We start from the raw sequence: 18,846 nt of genomic DNA on the forward strand, positions 1-18,846 counted from the left end.
CCCGCACCGCCGAAGGAAGATCCACGCTGTCGGGGGGCGGGGCTCAAGAGGGGGAGGAGCCCTCGGGTGGTTGGCGCCTTCTTGACTCCGCCCTTAGCCCCGCCCCACTGCGGCGTTTAAGGGTCTCTAAGCAGGTGGCTACGCTAGGTCCAAAGTAAGGGGAGTGTTCGGGCGGGGGCCGTCTAGGCTGCGCCAACGTTGCCCCTCCTCACTTGGGGAAACTAAGGACCCGAAAGGGCCTGTTTCTAGGTCCCATATTACCAAGATTGAGTTGTGGGGGAGGTCCCGCCTCCCCAGCGCGGTAGCAGGGCGGGGCAAGTCTCAGAGATTTGTTTGGGGCCGGTGGTTTTACAGCGAGTGTTTGAACCTGAACGGCCGGAAATGGTTACCGGCTCCCCTCGGCCCGGCTTGTGGGGACCCCAACCGCCTGCGGCTACCCCTCCCATGTGCTTCTCTGGAGCCAGGCCTCCGGGCTCCAGTCTTCTAGCTGCAAGAACCCACCGTCGCTTGCAGCTGCCCCTTTTCATCTGGCCCCATGGGGAGCCAGGCTTCCGGAGCCCCAGTCCCTCCGGTGTGAACTGGAGCTCCCCCCAACATCCCCAGACCCCGAGGCCCCTTCTCCCGCTAGCCGCGTTTTCATTCTTCCCCACAAACACCTCTCAAATGCTCCCACCTTGTCCTAGCCCCTCCCCCAGGCTATCACAACGACCCGCTGCGCCCACGCCCCCATCTCTGCCAGGCCTCCCGCTGCCCGCAGGAAGACGCCCGGCCCCGGGCCGGGTGAGCCCCGTGGGAACGGTTTGTCTCGAAAACAGGAACCCGGGCCGGGGGCTGGGCGGGGCGCCCCTTCCCCACCGCAGTCCGCTTCCTGCCCCTCCCGGCTTCCTCTGCCCAACACCAGCCAGGGCGGGGGGCATGGGGGTGTCTGGGGTGGGGAGAGAGGACCCCTGGTTTAGTTTCCCCCTCCGCGTCCCGCGCGGCCTGACCTCCGCTCTCCCACCCTTGGCGCGGCTCGTGGCGCAGCCCCCCCGCGCCCGCGGCCCTGGCCTCCCGGGCGGCGCGGCAGGGGAGGGGTTAAGCTGCCGCAGGGACCGCCGCGTGCGGGGCGAGAGGGAGCCCCCGATGGGGGAGGCGCAGCCGGCGGTGCGGAGCCCGGCGCAGGGGCGGGGAGGAGAGAGGAGGGGGCGGCCGCGGCGCGGGGGCGGGGCGGCGGGGAGCCCGGCCGCTGCGCGGAGAGCGGGCGGGAGCCGCAGCCGCAGAGAGGTCGGCGGGCGGGAGCGCACGGAGGTGGCGCCTGCCGGGCCGGGTGCGGACTCCTTGCCGCGGGGTCCCAAGTGTGAGTGAGCGAGCGCGGGCGGGGCGCGGGGCAGAGGAGGCCCGGCCCATAGGGGCCCCCCAGGGCGGCGCAGACGGGCTGGGGGCGGCGGGTGGGTTGGTCGGTGGGGAGTTTGTAGCCCGGGTCGGGGGTGGGAGGGACCTACCGAGAGATCCAAAGCCCCCTGGACAACGGCGGGAGGGGGCGGCGTCCGCGGCGCACCCGGGTCTTCCTAGCCACGTCTCAGCGGGACCTTCCTCGGCGAACCCCCCATTTGACAGATGAGAAAACCGAGGCTCTGAGAGGCCGAGTAACTCTCAAGGTCACATAGGGAGGAAGCGGCCGAGCCGGGCGGGATGCCTCTGGGTGGCTCCTAGGAAAAGTCTACCAGAGAACTCCATAGAGAAGCCCCCCCTCCCCCGCTCCCCACTCCCTGCCCGGGGGAGTATTGTATGGGTAGGGGACCTTGTGTGGGGCAAGGCTTTGCCAGTGTCCCGGGGCGAGGGCTGTCAGGTCGTTGGGGCCGCAGGGCCGGCCCTGGATCGCAGATGAAGGGGGCGGGGGTTGGAGTGGGCGTGTGTGCGCACCCACCGGGCGTGTGCATGTGTGGAAGAGTGTACATACATGTAGGTGCACTGTCTTGCGTGTGCGCACACGTGTGCGGATGTCAGCGCTGCCGTGGCCTCGGAACTCCAGGCTGGTCTGGTCTAGTGAGCAGCACGGCCGGAAGCCAGCCCCTTCAACGGTTTTGCTTTCTGGGGTAGAGGACTGGGTATGTGTGCCCGCGGGTTCCTTCGTTCAGGTGTGCGGGGCTGTGGGGTGCCATTGGGTGAGTGAGAGGATGGGAGGTAATTGCCTGAGGCCCGGCTGTTTGGGAGCCTCAGGCATTCTTGCACTCCGATGTGGGTCCCTGGCCTGGGGTGTGGAGTGAGTGTGTCTCTGCCTGGGTGCGTAAATCCCCTCCAGTGACTGGAGTTGCTGGTGGAGTCCAACAGGGGCACTCCACCCTCCACGGCGCTAGCGCCCCCTTCTGGGCACCCCACTCCGCCCGAGTGTGGAAGGCCTGTGTGTGCCCCCACTTCGACTGTGCAGTACGGGGGCCCTGCGTCAGAGACTGGGGATGAAGAGGGCCTGCGGAACGGCTGAGCCGGGACCCTTGGGGCCTTCACGGAGGAGGTGGCTCGGGAGCGCGCAGTTCCCAGGCCCAAGCTTCCCGCTGACGCCTCCGGGCCGCAGGGGGCTCCCCCCCTCCGCCCCTCTTCCCCCACCCCCACCCCCCGCTCCCAGGAATGTTCCTCTCCACCCCAGCCCGCCTCCCCGAGGGCAGGCCCCTGGGGGCTGCCGCAGCCCCGCCTCCTCTTCCTGGGAGCCCGGGAGGGGGCGACGCGGGCAGGACGCCTGGGTTCCTCCCCCCTTCTCATCCCAGGGAGAAATTCCTCTGAGGTCCCCTCAGGCTCTGGGTTCCCAAAATAACCCTGCGGGGGAAGGGAGGCTGTGGAGGGAGGGAAGCGGGAGGGGGCGCAGAACTGAGCTGCGGGGTGCTGCAGGTGCCTCTGGGGAGAGGACGTGAGGAGAAGAGAGGGCCTACGGAGAGGGCGACTGGGACACCGACCATCCCCGGGGAGTCCCTCGGCCCTCCCGCGGCTCCCAGGGTGGGCCGGAAGCTTCTTGGCCAGTTCATTTCCCAACTGGTGGGTTGCACCATCCCGGGCCAGACCGTTTAACCCCGGGGCGTGGCCGCGGGGGAACGACTCCGCCCCTGCCCAGCAGGGGGCGTGCCCGCCCCGCCCCGTTTCTGCCCTCCGGGCCGCTCCGCTGGCCGGCGCCGACTCCGGCTCTGCCTCTCTCTCTCCGGACAGGGGTCCGGTCCGAGCCCCGTGGGAGGCTCCCGGAGCGCAGCTCGGCCGAGCCCACCCGTGCCGGCGGCCATGGCGGGCACCCTGGACCTGGACAAGGGCTGCACGGTGGAGGAGCTGCTCCGTGGTTGCATCGAAGCCTTTGGTGAGTGGCACGGGAGGACACACCCAGCCTGAGCCGGGACCCCTGCCTCCCTGGGCAGATCTCGGCCCTGGACCCACCCAGCCTGCATCCTGCAGCCTTTTTAGCGAAAATCTCCCCTTCATCGCAGGGTGGAGAGGTCCACATGCTGCAGAAAGAGAAAATGTTTCCCTTCCCTAGTATGCCGGCTTTGAAGGGAGGGATGGCGGGGTACCCGGACTCTCTAACAGGAGAATTATCTGTCTCCCCGGGGGATCCGGAGGCCCCCTCGCTATCTCGGTCTGGGAGCTGTTTCCGGCTGATGTGGTGGGGTGGTGAAGGGGTGCCCCTTCCCTAAGCACTCAGGAAATGACCTCTGGATTCTTAACCCCGGGGAACCCAGGCTTCTTCCGCCCCAGCTGGTTCCCCTCCGGACTCAGGCCCGACCCAGACTGTTCCTATCCCTCGGTTCCTCGGATCCTGCCTTTGTCCCCCTTCCACCCCACTTTTTCTTTATAATGCGCCTCCTGGTTTCGGAACCCTGGGAAAGCAGGAGGCGGCTGGGAGCCACATCCAGCAGGCTGCAGGGTAGGGACCTGTAGGGACCGCGGGACGAAGTGTCAACCCGCTTCTCTTTGGCCCCTCGGAGTTAGATGACTCCGGGAAGGTGCGGGACCCGCAGCTGGTGCGCATGTTCCTTATGATGCACCCCTGGTACATCCCTTCCTCTCAGCTGGCGGCCAAACTGCTCCACATATATCCTTCGCCGACTTTGCCAAGGGCCCTGCAGTCCCAGTCCGTAAGCGAGCCCCACTGCCCAGTCCGGGCAGAGGATGGGCCTCGCTGCTAGACGTGGGCCACCCCCACTTGATAGGATTCAGGATGGGCCCAGGCTTCTGCTGGGCCCAAGCCCCGCCCCTTCCCTCCCCTTAGAACTAAGACCTCGCCCCCCCCTCTCCCTAACCTTGGCCTTGCTGTCTCTTCTACAGCCTAGGACCGGTCCCTACTCCCAGCCCAGGTCCCGCCTCTTGCTTCTCTTCCAGAACCCAGGTCCTGCTCCCAGCCTGACCCCCATTCTACCCAGGTGCCCTCCCAAAGCTCACAGCTCACCTCTGCCTTCGGCTCCTTTCCAGAGCTTGGGCCCTGCCCCACGCCAGACACCATCCCCCAGATTTCTTCTAGTACCAGGCCCTGCCCTCTGCCTCCCCGGGGAGCTCAGGTCCCATCCCCTGCCTCCTTTTCTAGAATAAGCCCCCATCCTTGTTTTCCTTAACTCTCCTTCACCTACCAACAATCCCGGAAGGACAACTCCAGCTCGCTGCAGGTGAAAACATGCCATCTGGTCAGGTGAGTCTTCCTCTTGGGGCTCTGGCCCCTCCTCTGCTCCCTTCCCTTAGGCTTCTGATTGGCCTGAAGGAGTAGAAATAGCATGTTCTGGGAGCTGGTCATGTGGGTTTGAACCTGGGCTCTGTCCATGGTGGGTGTGCTGCCACAGGCCTGCCCCTTCCTGGCTCTGCCCAGTCCCCGTTTTCTGATCTGCCCAATGGGGTTGGGGAAGGAAAGAGCTGGGTGAGGGGGATCACAGTTTGAGGCCCTCTCCCCCTCTTTGGGGGAATGACCATCCTAGGGGAGGTGGGGGAAGGCCTGCCCCTGGGTGACTCTGAACCTCCACCAGGTACTGGATCTCAGCATTCCCAGCTGAGTTTGACTTGAATCCTGAGCTTGCTGAGCAGATCAAGGAGCTGAAGGCTCTGCTAGACCAAGAAGGGAATCGCCGACACAGCAGCCTCATCGACATCGAGAACGTGTGCGTGGGGTGGGGGGTGCTCTCAGGGCTGGGAGGGGCGCTCAGCATCCCGCACCATTTGCGCTTAATAAACGTTCGTTGATTGCAGTGGTGTGAGGGTCGTGTTACTCTTGCTGAAAAACTTCCTGTGGCTCCTCCTATCTTCTTCAGAATGCCTCGGCTGGGGATTAAGGCCTTTCTTAGTCTCAGGCCAGCTTGGCATTCCCGCTGCATCTTCCACAGCCCCCTGCCCCCACCAGGCGCCTCCTCCTGCAGCCTTTGGGCCTCCGCACAACACGCTGTGTTGTGTTTGTTTCTGCGTCTGTCTCCCCCAGTAGACTCTGAGCTCCTCACGGGCAGGAACCGTGTCTGGCTCATCTTTGTAACCCCAGCGCCTGGTGCCTGGCACAGAGTTAGGTCTTCCATAAATCTGTGTGGAGGACATGGCGATGGGGGGAGATGGCAGGAGTTTTTTGCTCGGATGGGGGACATCGGTGTCCTGCCCAGTGTCTCGCCGTGAGTGTGAGTGGCGTTGAGTGTGGGGCAATGAGGGGTGAGGCATCTCCGGCAAAGGACTCACTGCCCCTGTCCCGCCCACCCCCCAGCCCCACCTACAAGTGGAAGCGTCAGGTGACCCAGCGGAACCCCGTGGAACAGAAGAAGCGCAAGATGTCCCTGCTGTTTGACCACCTGGAGCCCCTGGAGCTGGCGGCACATCTCACCTACTTGGAATATCGCTCCTTCTGCAAGATCCTGGTGCGGGGGCTTTCAGTCAGGAGTCGGGTGTGGGCTGGGGAGGGGGTGTCAGGAGGGACGGGGTCGCAGGGCGGGATCTGGGGCCACAGGGTAACTACCAAAGGGCAGCTGGAGGGGGAGGAGCAGCCATCGGTGAGGGGGAGCCCTGGGTGCTGAAGCCCCTGCGCCCCCAGTTCCAGGACTATCACAGTTTCGTGACTCATGGCTGCACAGTGGACAACCCGGTCCTGGAGCGATTCATCTCCCTCTTCAACAGTGTCTCGCAGTGGGTGCAGCTGATGATTCTCAGCAAGCCCACAGCCCCGCAACGGGCAGTGGTCATCACACACTTCGTCCACGTGGCAGAGGTGTCCGCCCCTCCCCCACCCCCAACTCCCCCAGTTGCCCCTGTTGGGCCGAGTCCCTCCTTTCCCCTAACCCACTGCCAGATCTTCTCCAGAAAAGCTGGGCCAAATTCTGGGCCCTCTCAGTGACTCACTGCCTCCTCCCTCCCCATTTATCCCGCAGAAACTCCTGCAGCTGCAGAATTTCAACACGCTGATGGCAGTGGTTGGGGGCCTGAGCCACAGCTCCATCTCCCGCCTCAAGGAGACCCACAGCCACGTGAGCCCGGAGACCATCAAGGTGCCTGAGACCCCGGGGTCAGGGGAACAGCCTTCCTAGGGATGGCCTCGTGAGAACTACCAGCCCAGCTGGGGACTGGTCACTCCCTCTTCATCTGATAAATGAGGTCAAACTGAGGCTGGGGGTTCAACCCTTTCCCAGGCTGCACAATGAAAGATGGCAGAGAGGGGTCTCATGGGTGTGCCGAACTTCAAAGCTCATGCTTTTCTCTTCTCCTGCTTATTTTATTTTATTGGCCATGCTGTGCAGCAAGTGGGATCTTACTTCCCTGACCAAGGATTGATCCTGTGCCCCCTGAAGTGGAAGCCTGGAGTCTTAATCACTGGACCACTTGGGAAGCTCCTATTTCATTTAAAAAAATACATATCTGGTGCCATGCATATAGACAAGTCTATAAAACACATGTATGGATTCCTCTCCAGGGGATCTTCCCAACCCGGGGATCAAAGTTGAGCCACAAGGGGAACCCAAGACTACTGAAGTGGGTAGCCTATCCCTTCTCCAGGGGATCTTCCCGATCCAGGAATCAAACCGGGGTTTCCTGCATTGCAGGCAGATTCTTTACCAACTGAGCTATCAGGGAAGCCCTCACAGTTTAAAAAAACTAGAAAGAAGACAGGTCAGAAAAAAAAAAAAAGAAGACAGGTCAAGAAGTAGAACATTGCCAGCCCCTGAAACTCCCAGCCCTTAGAGGTAACCTCCCTCCTCATCAGAGGTAACCAGCGTCATGACCTTCCTAAGGATGATGACCTCCTTTTCTTTTAAAAAAATATTTACTTATTTATTTATTTTGGCGACACAGCACGGCCTGTGGGGTCTTAGTTCCCCAACTCGTGCTCCCTGCAGTGGAAGGGCAAAGTCATAACCACTGGACCACCAGGGAATTCCCAACTTTCCTTTTCTTGATGGCTTTACCACCTGTATATGCATCTCAAAACCATGTGGGTATTTTGTTGTCTGTTTTTGAGCTTCTTATAAATGAAATCATGTTGTGTGTGTTATTTCTTGCTTCTTTCATTCTTACATTCTGCTTTGCACAGCAATTATTCATTTGTTTCCATTGCTGTATAATATTTTTGTCCACTCGATTTGTGTATCTCCTCTACTGTTGAACATTTGAGGTCTTTCCAGTTTGGGCTGTTAGGGATGACACCGCTAAGTATACTCTTGGAAATCTTTCTCCTGCGCTGCTCTGCCTCCGTGAGCCTCAGTTTCTTCTATTAAATGTTGATAATCTGTGCCCAGGACTGCTGGGGAGGTGTGTTATTTGGTAGTGGGCACCCCTTTGGACTCATGACCTATGAATTTGGATTGCCAAGGGCTAGGGGAGTCAGCCTTGGGGGACAGGAGGGAGGCTTTTGACCTTTCACCCATCCCTGACTCTGACTGCTTAGGCTCTCCCACGTTTCCAGGGCTGGGCAGGGAGAGGAGAGCCTGTGATATGCTCTGTGTATGTGATGTGTGTGTGTGTATGTGACTCTCTGCTCTTTGCCCTCCAGCTCTGGGAAGGTCTGACAGAACTGGTGACGGCCACTGGCAACTACAGCAACTACCGGCGCCGGCTGGCGGCCTGCGTGGGTTTCCGCTTCCCCATCCTGGGTGTTCACCTCAAGGACCTGGTAGCCCTGCAGCTGGCGTTGCCGGACTGGCTGGACCCCGCCCGGACCCGACTCAACGGGGCCAAGATGAAGCAGCTCTTCAGTATCCTGGAGGAGCTAGCCATGGTGACCAGCCTCCGGCCCCCGGTGCAAGCCAACCCTGACCTGCTGAGCCTGCTGACGGTGAGGGGCCGGGCCCCTGGTCCTGCGGGCTTGGCCTTGGGTTCTCACTTCTGGTCGAGGAGCCGAGACCCAGCCTGGGCCCCTGGGTTGGGGTGACCTTGGAGTGGGGTTCCAAGCTCTGGATGGGGTTGTGGACCCCTGAGGCTGGCATGAGGGCTTGAGGCTGGGTCTGAGCCCTGGGTTGAGTTCCTAGCGGTGGGTTATATTCAAGGTTTGGGGTTAAACTCTGGATTCTGGGTAGAGGGGTGGCTTTTATTTTATTTTGTTTTTTACTTTTCGGCTGCCCCACACATCTTGCGGGATCTTAGTTCCCTGCCCAGGGATTGAACCCTCACTCTCAGCAGATAAAATGTTGAGTCTTAACCACTGGACCACCAGGGAATTCTGCAGGGGTGGCTCTTAAACATGGCCCTGAGCTCTGAAGTTCTACGCTTGGTGTTAGACTTGAGCTCTGGAGTAGGAGTTGGGTTCTAGTCCACATCTGGACTGGGTTCTAATCATTGGGCTGGAGCTTAGGTTTGACGGTTTGGTATGAAGCCTTAACCTATTTCTAGGCTCTGGGCTGGACTGGGGAATTGAAATCTGAGCTGGAATCTGGTTGCTGGGTTGGGTGCTGTGTTGGGAGGGGGGATTTCAGAGCTCTCTGCTGGGTTGTGACCTGAATTCCTGGCTGAGATTTTAGCAGCGAGTTGTCTTCAAGGCCTGGGGCCAAGCTCTGGGTTCTGGGCTGTGTGCTGGGCTGGCGTGTGGTTGCTGGGGTGTGTTCTAGGCTGGCCTTGGTCCTCAGTCTAGCTTCTGGGCCAGGCTTGGGGCTGGGCTGTGACCCTCAGGTAGACCTGGGGGTCTGGGTTCTGGGCGTTGGGCTCCTGAGGGCAGCACAGACAGTGGGTGTGATCAGACTGGTGTGTCCCAGGTGCCTTTGAATTAGTCTTCTTCCCCCCCCCCCCCCCCAGGTGTCTTTGGATCAATATCAGACGGAGGATGAGCTCTATCAGCTGTCCCTGCAGCGGGAACCGCGCTCCAAGTCCTCGGTGAGGGCGGGAGCCACTGCCTACCCGCTTAGCCCATCCTCTTCCTCCCTCACCTTGGCCCTCCCAGGCTTAGAGGCTACCTCACCCATCCTGCTTGTTGGGCAGGCTTCCTTGTCCCCAGAGCTTGGCCCCGCTCTCCTCCACTGGGCCCTGGGCTCCCTCACCTCTGGCCTTCGCTCAGCTTTGACCATTTCCACAGCCAACCAGTCCCACCACCTGCACACCACCTCCCCGGCCCCCGGTGCTGGAGGAGTGGACCTCAGCTGCCAAACCCAAGCTGGATCAGGCGATCATGGTGGAGCACATTGAGAAGATGGTGGAGGTGAGACTCCGTGGCCACCAGCTCTGGAGCCTGTGGGGCAGGGGGGACAGGTCCGTAGTGGTCAGTCAAGGCTGGTTTGACCAGGGCACTGCCCTGGGAGCCACCAACAGTGCTGGGTTCAAAGGCCAATGCTCGGTCGACAGAAGGCATGGGATGCAGCTGATGGGTGGCCTTGGGACCGGGGTATGGAGAAGGGAGGTGGTGGGGGAGAGAGACAGCTGCCCGCCTCTTAGATGCCCAGGCTTCCTAACTCGGACTGGGAGTGTGGGCAGGATGGGGCCAAGGCCCCCTTTACCCTCCCCGCCCCCCACATGTCCCTCTGTGTACTTCAGTCTGTGTTCCGGAACTTTGATGTCGATGGGGACGGCCACATCTCACAGGAGGAGTTCCAGATCATCCGTGGGAATTTTCCTTATCTCAGCGCCTTTGGGGACCTCGACCAGAACCAGTGAGAGGCCTGGGGGCAGGGGCAGAGGGAAGGCAGGTTCATTTCCCCTTGGGTTTTAGCTTCCTCCTGAGAAGGATGAGGCCATTGAACCAGATGATCTTGGCAGGGGAAGCCACCCATGTGGGGAGGGGCTTTTATTTTCTGGGAGGCTGCCAGCTACGGAGGCTCAGGGTTACCTCGCTTATTCAGACCGATGAGCCAGAGGGTGGGGGGCATCTCCACCTGAATCTTGCAAGGACTGTGGCCTCCTGGGGACTCTTGCTACATAAATGCCACTTTATTTGTGGGGCTCACAACCGAGAAAAAGTGTGGGCAAGCTGAACTGGGTAGCATGTCTTAATGAATAGATAAGAAAGGCCTGTAACTCGCGGCACCCACTTGCTTATCACCAATTCACATGCCGACAATTTGGACAAACAGCTGGTTCTCTGAAGTAGGTTATACGTGTCCCCCTGAACCGTGTTCACACCCCTGTTTTGCTGAGCAGACAAAATTCCAATCAAAATTTATAGTCCATCCCAAGTTGACTTTTTAATGTTATCCAGATTTCAAAAAGCTGTGCTTTTTTTCATATTATAAAAACCCATGGTTAAAAAAATCCAGGTAATAAAATAGATTTATAGTGAATGGAGTGTATAAGATAAGAAGCGAAAATTCCCTTCCTCCTTTCCCACTTAAGAGGTTGTCAGTAGTAACTACAACATTAGCAACATTACTGGTGTGGCAATGCCTGTATCTTTCCAATCTTTTCCATGGATGGTGCAAATTGATAAGAGAATTTGTTTGTTTGTGTCTGTTTCACAGGCAAACCAGATTATGGTATAAATCTAGTTCTACCAGTAGCATGCATTATAGTTAAGTTGTTTCTCCTCCTAGAGTTGAGAACAATAGTTGAAGACAGTTTTCTCTGAGTTGAAAACAATTCCCTATCACCTCCCTGGGTCGGGTAGGTTTTTTTCCAGGCCACACTTTTTAGGGTGGGTGCAGCCCTTGCTTCCCTGCAAGGTGACTCAGAATTTGCCTGCAATGCAGGAGACCTGGATTCTATCCCTGGGTTGGGAAGATCCCCTGGAGGAGGGCATGGCAACCTACTGCAGTATTCTTGCCTGGAAAAGCCCCATGGACAGAGAAACCTGGTGGGCTACAGTCTATGGGGTCACAAAGAGTCAGACACGACTGAGCGATTAAGCACAGCGCAGCCCTTGGAGACGTTCAAGACCCTAGCTTCATGCAGGCATCTCAGCCTTAACTCCCCATCTCCTGCAGGTCCCAGGCAGGTAACAAAACCCAGCACCTGGCTCCTGGGGCAGCTGTACCATCAGGTCCCAACTCACTGCCTCAATTTGAAGATCTCTGTTTCTGGAACTTGGGAGTTTCCATTTCTTGCAAACTCACCTGTGCATTTAAAACAATTTTTGATATATTTAAACCAGCATCTAGGTTTTTGTGGCAGTAGGGTTCTCAGGGCTTGTTTGTTTGTTTTTGTTTTAAAATCACTGTCTTGACAGAATCGCACACTTTGTGTTTTTTCTTTTTTACTTTTGTTTTCCACTTAAACCCTCATCATGGACATCTTTCCAGGCCGATTCAGGCAGAACTACCTCATTCTTTAGAACAGCTGCAGAGCATTACACTGGGTGGCGGGCCGTCATCTGCCTCCCCATTCTCCTGCTGATGGACATGTAGACTGTTCCCAGTTTTTCGCTATTAATATCCGCTATGCTGCTGTGAACATTGTACTGATGCACTCGGGCCACTATTTCTGTAGGAGAAATTCCTAGAAGTGGGATAATTGGATCAAAAGATATGCACATTCTAAATTAGGAGAGAGACTGCCAAAGTGACCTCAGGCAAGGTTGTGCCAGCTTGCACCCCCATCAGCAGTGAACGAGAGCCCATTTCTCAACTTCCTTGCCAACAGTGGATGCTATAATAAGCTTTATAATTTTGCCAGTCTAATTGGCAAATGGTGTCTTGGTTATATTTGCATTTCTTTAATATTAGTGGGGGTAGGATATCTTCCTATGTTTATTGGCCACTTCTATTTCTTCTGTTAATTGCCTGTTCATGTTCTTTGTCCATTATTCCACTGGGTTTGTGAGTCTTTCTCATTGATTTCTCTGTTAATGGATATTAACCCTTGGTGTTGAATATGTTTGCAAAATATTTTTTCGCAGTCTGTCATTTATGTTGTCCTTTTCCATATAAAATTTTTAAAAAATGTGTGCTCAATATGTCAGTCTTTTCCTTTATGGCTTCTCGGATTTGTGTTATGTGTAGAAGGGCTATTATCCCCTCCAGATGACAAAATTCTTCTCTTAGACCTGTTCAGATACTTGGAGAATTTTATTTTTTTACATTAATGTCTTCAATTGAGCGGGAATTTAGTTTTCATGCACAGTATGAGATAAGAGCCTAAGTTTATATTTTTGAGATGGTCAGTTGTCCCAACATGCCATTGATTTGAAGAACCACCTGGACCACCCAAGTACTAATAGGCAGGAGTTTCTGATAAAGGCCACCTCTGACGGAAATAGCTCCCAGTGGCCCGGCACCTATTAGCCTTTACAGACACTGTTGTCAATGCCTCGTGTGCCATCTCATTCAACTCTTAACCCAAACCCCTCTGAGATGCAGGAACTATCATCATCCCCATTTATTGAAGAGGAAATCGAGGCACGGGGAAGAAGTCGCACAGAGAAATAGAGCCCAAATTAGAACTGAGTTCTATCTCCAGAGCACAGTGCTCACTCTTTCCCTAAAATACCTGAATAGATGAAAAGAGGGCTCTGGGAAACCCCGGATTACCTGTCTGGCAGGATTCTGCAGGAGTGAGACAGGTGCAGCTTTTTCCAATCTTACCTGGTCCCCAAACTCATCAGAGAGCTCCTGACTCTCAGGAATCCCAACCGGTGTTCCACAGAGCTCACTTTGGGAAACAGAAGCTGATAAGCCCACGGGAAAGCGCAGAGCAATTTTAGTTTACTCGCCAGCTCTGTGAAGTGGGTAGGCAGGAATTATGATCCCCATTTTCCCAGCGAGGAAACCCAGGGCAAGTGACTTGCCCAAGACCACACAACTAGTTAGAAGCTGCTGCTACATCTGCTGGACTCCAAGTCTGGTGCTCTTTCTCTTTCCCGCACGGAAGGTCAAAAGTCAGGAGTCCCGTGATGACCTTTAATTTGGTAGGGCTTTTCCCTGTAGGCTGGGTTAAGCGGGTGGTGGGTGGTCCCAGGGAGGCCCCCCCCCCCCCCCGGAGCTGAGGCCCTCCCCCCGACTTCCCCCGGACAGGGACGGCTGCATCAGCAAGGAGGAGATGGTCTCCTACTTTCTGCGCTCCAGCTCTATGCTGGGCGGCCGCATGGGCTTCGTACACAACTTCCACGAGAGCAACTCCTTGCGCCCGGTCGCCTGCCGCCACTGCAAGGCCCTGGTGAGCCCCCGCCCAAGCCACACCGCAACAGCACCGGCCGGGTTCCATCCCCGCCCCGCCCCCCCTCCTGGCCCCGCCCCCCTGCCGGAGCCTTCTCAATCGAGGCTAGCCTTAATTCCACCTGCCTCTCCTCTTGCTGGTCTGAACCAAACCCTGAGGGGCCTAAGACTCCAGAAAGGGTCAGTTCCAGTCCCTGTCCATAGAAAGGAAGAAGAGTCATGCTCTCTAAACCGCTCCCCCTACCACACCCCCCTCCTCTATTTCAGATCCTGGGCATCTACAAGCAGGGTCTCAAATGCCGAGGTGAGATGGAGCTGCAGGGCTGCTGGGCTGTTTTGGGGGAAAGAGTTACTATCTGGATGGAGAGTCTTATTTTGGTGGGGCAATTGTCAAGGAGTAAAGAACCTTAGGGCCAGAGAGGCATGCTGATTGATGTGAAGGGGGTAGCCTTTAACTTGGTTTTGATTGGGACTTCCCTGGTGGTCCAGGGGTTAAGGCTCTGCTTCCACTGAAGGGGGCGCAGGTTCCATCCCTGATCATGGAAGTAAGATCTCACATGCCTTGCCGCATGGCCAACAAACAAACAAACAAACAAAAAACGTACCCCAGGGTTTTTATTTTGGTGAGGCAGCTGCCCAGAAATCGGGAGTTTTGGAGAGGGCACAGACTGGCAAGTAGGAAGAAGAAAGCGTTTGGAAAGGAAGCTCTTGTTTTGGTGGGGCAGCTGCTTAGGAGCAAAGGGACCTGGGGAGAAGTGCAGGCCTGCAGAATGGGATGAGGGGTGGTCTGACCAGTGGATCTGGCTGGGCTGCCCATCTGCCTCCCCAGCCTGTGGTGTGAACTGCCACAAGCAGTGCAAGGATCGCCTGTCAGTCGAGTGCCGGCGCCGGGCCCAGAGTATGAGTCTGGAGGGGTCTGCGCCCTCTCCCTCACCCACACATACCCACCATCGCGCCTTCAGCTTCTCCCTGCCCCGCCCTGGCAGACGGGGCTCCCGGCCTCCAGGTAAGAGGGGTCCCTTTCTGTACTGGCCTGTGGAGGGAGGGAGAGAGGGAGGCAGGCCCATGGTGGCAAAGTATAGAAACTTTTCCAGGATGGAAGTCATTGCAGCATTTGTAATTGTCTTATTTGGAGGGCGGGGCGGGGGGGGGGAGGGGATAGAGGAGGGCTGGACAGATAAGGGTGCCAGGAGGTAACCAGGGAGCCCTCAACACTTTGAGGCTGATGAGAACAGAGACTCATAAATAAAAACAGAGTAAAAGCGAAAGAGACTTCAAGATTCCATTTGCACCCTTATTTTGTTAGGGGGATTGACAATGGGCTTGGAGAAGGAATTTTTTAAACCACTTGCCTGTATTTCCCTTTTTGGCTGTTTTGGAGGCTATTCTGAGAAAAGTCCATTGCCCCCAAATCTCCCAGCAGCTCTCTTAGAGTCATTGGTGGTTATAGGTCAGTTTTCTGAATGACAGTTCCTCAAATGGTTATTTTGCTGAGAACACTCTGAACAACCATGTTAAACTGGGATGTAAGGCAGTTGACCACAACTGTTCAAATTGGCATAAGTCTTCAAAAATAGAGGCAGGCACAGGGCACAAGTTCTCAAAAATAGAAAAGATAAAACCATTTGCTTCAAGCCTTCCAGAAGTGCTGGGGTCTAGAATGTGAGACACACACAAAATTGATGTTTAAGCAAACTGCACCGATAAATCTGTGGCTGCGAAAAAGCTGTGGCAAACTGAAAACTTAGAAAAAGAGCCTCAAAAATTGGGGTTGTTTAGTCATTCAGTGAGTTGATTTCCGGTGGATGGTTCTGCTTCTGGATTGGGTCAGGGTGCCTTCGATGAGGGGGGCAGGACTGCTCAGGGCCCAGGGGCCCAGGAGTTGGTCCTGCAACCCCCCTCCCTGCAGAGATCCGAGAGGAGGAGGTTCAGACAGTGGAGGACGGCGTGTTTGACATCCACTTGTAATTGATGGTAAGTCCCCCTGTAGCCTGCCCAGAGCCTCCCTACTCAGGGCTAGGGCAATGTGCGGGGGAAGAGGGGGTGGGTGCTCTGTCCAAATGACCCAGGCTAGGCAGACTCCAACATTTTTGGGGGGCGAGGAGGCTCTTCCTTACAACCTCTGCTTTTCTCTTCCCAGCTGTGACTGGATCAAGCACTCATGCCTGCCTTGGAGAAAAGACTTGGACCAGAGCAGGGAGCCTGGGGTGCTGAGGCAGCAGGCTGGGGCTGGGGGGAGGGGCATGAGGGTAGCATGTGGCTGAGGGCAGGGCCAGGACTGGTGTCCCTAAGATTGTACAGACTCTTGTGAATATTTGTATTTTCCAGATGGAATAAAAAGGCCCGTGTAATTAACCTGGACCATCAGCGCCTAGAATCCTCATGGGGGATAGGGGTCTGTAAATCATGGGGACTAGAACTGTGGAGTCTAAAACCCTGTAGTCAGAGAATCTTGGGACATCTGGAATCGCATGTGCTGGAATCTTGGGGGGACTAGAATTCTGGGGGATAGAGCCTTAGAACCAGGAAACCTCAGAACAGGGAGTTTGGGGAGGGTCTAGAATCTCAAGGAGTCCAGAATTTTGGGGGAATAAGACTTGGAAGTAGAATTGCTGAGCCTGGTAGTCATGTAGAGCCATAGCCTTCAGTCTGAAGCTGAAAGTCCCTTGCGTGACAGGTGGCATTGCTTGAATACTTCCAGCAACGGGGAGCTCACTACAGAGAATCATGAGAGGGCTAGGGCTGCCCCGAGTGCTGGCTGTGAGGGAAGGGGGCAGGTGGGGCTGCACTCCTTGGGCTTGCACCCTCCTGGCCTGGTGCTGCCAGCCGGAAGGACAGTGACTTCCAGAGGAAATGCATATTGATCCTGCTCTGAGCCTCTGGCTGTCTCTCCTAACCCAGCTCTTCCCTCCTGAGTCTGCAGCGTGATGGAGGTTTGGAGGGGGGTCACCGCTGCCTGAGGAAGGCTAAGGCCACTTCGAAGGCTGGTCTGGGTGAGAAGGCGGGGCTGGGGGGTCTTCCAAAGGTCCTGAAGCTGGGTCAGGCTGCCCCTGGGGTCAGGAGACTCTAGACAGCCATCTGAGAGTGGGGGCTACCTCCCCCGGCCCCCTGCCCCAAGCTGAGGCTTGTCCTACAGCAACTGCAGGGTGTCCTGGGGGTGGAGGCACCTAGCTGCCACAGGCAACATCTGAGGACCCGCCAATGGCCTCAACCCCTCTCTCAAATTTCCTTGATCCCAAGCCCATCTTTGCCTTTGAGACCACACACCCCTGGCCTGTTCCTCACCTGGGGTACCGCCTCCCACCCTGTTACTTCTCAGCTGCAGCTTGGCCACCTGTTGGGTATTCCCGCCCCCCACCCCACACTGCCCCTCCCTCCGTCCTCAGCCCCCTCCCGCCCTTCCCCCTCTCGAGGCTGTAATATCCGTTTCACGATTTGGGGGCTGAGTTGCTATAACAACAGACGGCGATTGTGCTGTGAAGAGCAGCTCGCTCCCTGCGCAGCCTCCCGCGCTGCCTCCATCCTGCAGCCTGGTCGGCGCCCCTCCCTGCTGCCCCCCAGCCCCAGCCGGCCTCTCCCTGGTGTGTGTGTGTGCATACGGGTGCCCAGGTTGGCTCCAGCCGGGACAGTGTGACATGCGACTGCCTTTTCATGGTTGTCCGTGTGAATTTGGCGGACGAGCCTCCCATTGTGTGCGTGTGTGCATGTGTGTGCACGGGCACGCACGCTGTGTTTGCTGCATTCCCCTCCACTGTGTGTCCTCACTGGACTGCGCGTGGGAGAAGGGCCATATTGAGTGGGTGCCTACTGGGGGGAGGTGTCTGGATGCGGTGGGCCCTAACTACATCCGGCAGTCTGAGCCTTGGACCTGGGTGGGGAGAGACATCATTGTAGCTGGGGGAGGGGCAGGGAGGTACAGCAGCTGCCAGGTGACCTTTCCTGCCCTTGGTGGGGAAAGGTGGCCCAGGGAGCTGGGGGGAGGGTGACCAGAAACAAGTGCTCACTCTTCCATCTCGCCCCACCCCTGCACACACCCATCCATAAGGGTTTGAGGGAGAGTCTTTGTGAGTCACTTCCCCCGTCTGCCCATGTATGCCCTGGTGCCCCATGGCACAAGTCTATGTGTGTGCCATGTGTGGGGTGTGTGTGTGTGTGTGTGTGTGTGTGTGTAGGCTGCAGGGAAAGGGGCAATGAGGGGTGGGCAGGGCAGTGGGTTCTGGGGTCACAGAGGCCGTTTCACATCCACTGGCCCTGACTCAGCTGTTCCCATTCTCTGGCTCAGCTAGTGGACTTGGTGGAGGCCATCCTGAGGGTCTGTCCAAGGTCAGAGGAGGCCCCCCCCCCCCAAGTCTGGAACCTGGCTCAGGGATCTCTCTTTCCAAGCCCTGGGGCCCTATGGCCTGGGTCCCCCCTCTCATCCCCTCACAGGCTGGGGAGAGAGCTCTCTTGGGGGAGTGTGGGTCCCCATACATCTACCCCATTGACCACTCTGTGCAAAGTGCCTCAGGGGCCAGGATGACCTCGCGGGAAGGTCCTCTGTGTACACCTGTTCCCCTAGGCATGCACTTGCCCCAGGCTCCTATGTGCACAATTTGTGTGTGTTCTTGAGCAAGCATGTGTTTCCTGTGGGTGTTGTACCATGGGGGGGTGTATTTTGGTAGGTGTCCCTGTGTATCCCTTTGGGGATGTCTATACACACATGGATAGGTGTGCATGGCCATGAGTACGCCTCTGAGTGCCTGTGCTTGCATTAGTGGTCGAATGTGAGTGTTCTTGCATGTAGCCTCTGGCTAAGGAAGTGCCACCTAGCACTGGCTGTGCAGATCACAGACCCTGCAACAGAAATCAGGGTCAGGGAGTGAGTTGGCAGAATGGTCATTCACACACACACACACACACACACACACACACACGCTCTGCCTCATTCAGAAACCCAGTGTCCAACTTTGTGATACACATGTTGGGTGCCAGGGTCCACCTTGGGTTGGCTGCCTTGGGTTGGCCGAGTGAATGAGGGGTCCCCTTTCTTCCACATTCATACCCATGCAGTGATGCTGACGCCCTCACGGGGAAAACCTTCACTCCAGCACCACATTCACTCTGAAACTTCTGGTTTCAGAGTTCTGGTTGAAGGGAGCTGCTGCCAGCTTCCCTTCAGTGTTCCAGACTGTGTGCATCCACGGCCCTGCCACTCAAACTGCTGCTAGTCCAGAGCTCCAGGCAGGACTGGGAATCAGGCTTCAAATTCTGGGATTCCCATGAGGCAGGGCTGGGAAACCCCAAGCCCCTATATCTACCCCGACCCCATCTCTGCCTTTCCCTCCCCCACCGCGCCTCTGTCCCTTTCCCAGGAAAAACCTTCCCTCCTCACTTC

At 57.1% G+C, this 18,846-nt stretch overlaps 1 protein-coding gene across 5 annotated transcripts; it reads left to right on the plus strand.

Annotated features, from left to right (window-relative positions):
* Positions 1-630: 630 nt before the first annotated feature.
* On the plus strand, positions 631-15,833 carry RASGRP2 (RAS guanyl releasing protein 2). Of its 5 annotated transcripts, XM_043927774.1 has the most exons (18): positions 1,213-1,336; positions 1,946-2,087; positions 3,175-3,316; positions 3,946-4,048; positions 4,577-4,639; positions 4,968-5,099; positions 5,684-5,834; positions 6,008-6,181; positions 6,342-6,458; positions 7,958-8,239; positions 9,193-9,270; positions 9,470-9,592; positions 9,925-10,040; positions 13,332-13,473; positions 13,740-13,776; positions 14,302-14,478; positions 15,382-15,446; positions 15,613-15,833. In XM_043927774.1, exons 2-17 carry the CDS (start codon positions 1,980-1,982, stop codon positions 15,438-15,440), a joined length of 2,004 nt encoding a protein of 667 aa, XP_043783709.1. In that variant the 5' UTR covers positions 1,213-1,336; positions 1,946-1,979; the 3' UTR covers positions 15,441-15,446; positions 15,613-15,833. The 5 variants fall into 5 exon arrangements, with proteins under 5 accessions (XP_043783690.1, XP_043783698.1, XP_043783724.1 ...); XM_043927755.1 differs by lacking the exons at positions 1,213-1,336; positions 1,946-2,087 and adding an exon at positions 631-798; XM_043927763.1 differs by lacking the exons at positions 1,213-1,336; positions 1,946-2,087 and adding an exon at positions 936-1,143.
* The last annotated feature ends 3,013 nt before the right edge of the window (positions 15,834-18,846 follow it).

The sequence above is a fragment of the Cervus elaphus genome, chromosome 2 (assembly GCF_910594005.1).
Source record: "Cervus elaphus chromosome 2, mCerEla1.1, whole genome shotgun sequence".
Classification (NCBI taxonomy): domain Eukaryota; kingdom Metazoa; phylum Chordata; class Mammalia; order Artiodactyla; family Cervidae; genus Cervus; species Cervus elaphus.

Excerpts from the sequence above, each read along its gene's own strand:
- RASGRP2 (XM_043927755.1), top strand. The coding sequence starts at position 664 with ATGCTCCCACCTTGTCCTAGCCCCTCCCCCAGGCTATCACAACGACCC. Across the intron at positions 5,100-5,683 it reads CTCATCGACATCGAGAACGT|CCCCACCTACAAGTGGAAGC; the intron begins GTGCGTGGGGTG and ends CCCACCCCCCAG. Across the intron at positions 6,182-6,341 it reads ACTTCGTCCACGTGGCAGAG|AAACTCCTGCAGCTGCAGAA; the intron begins GTGTCCGCCCCT and ends TTTATCCCGCAG.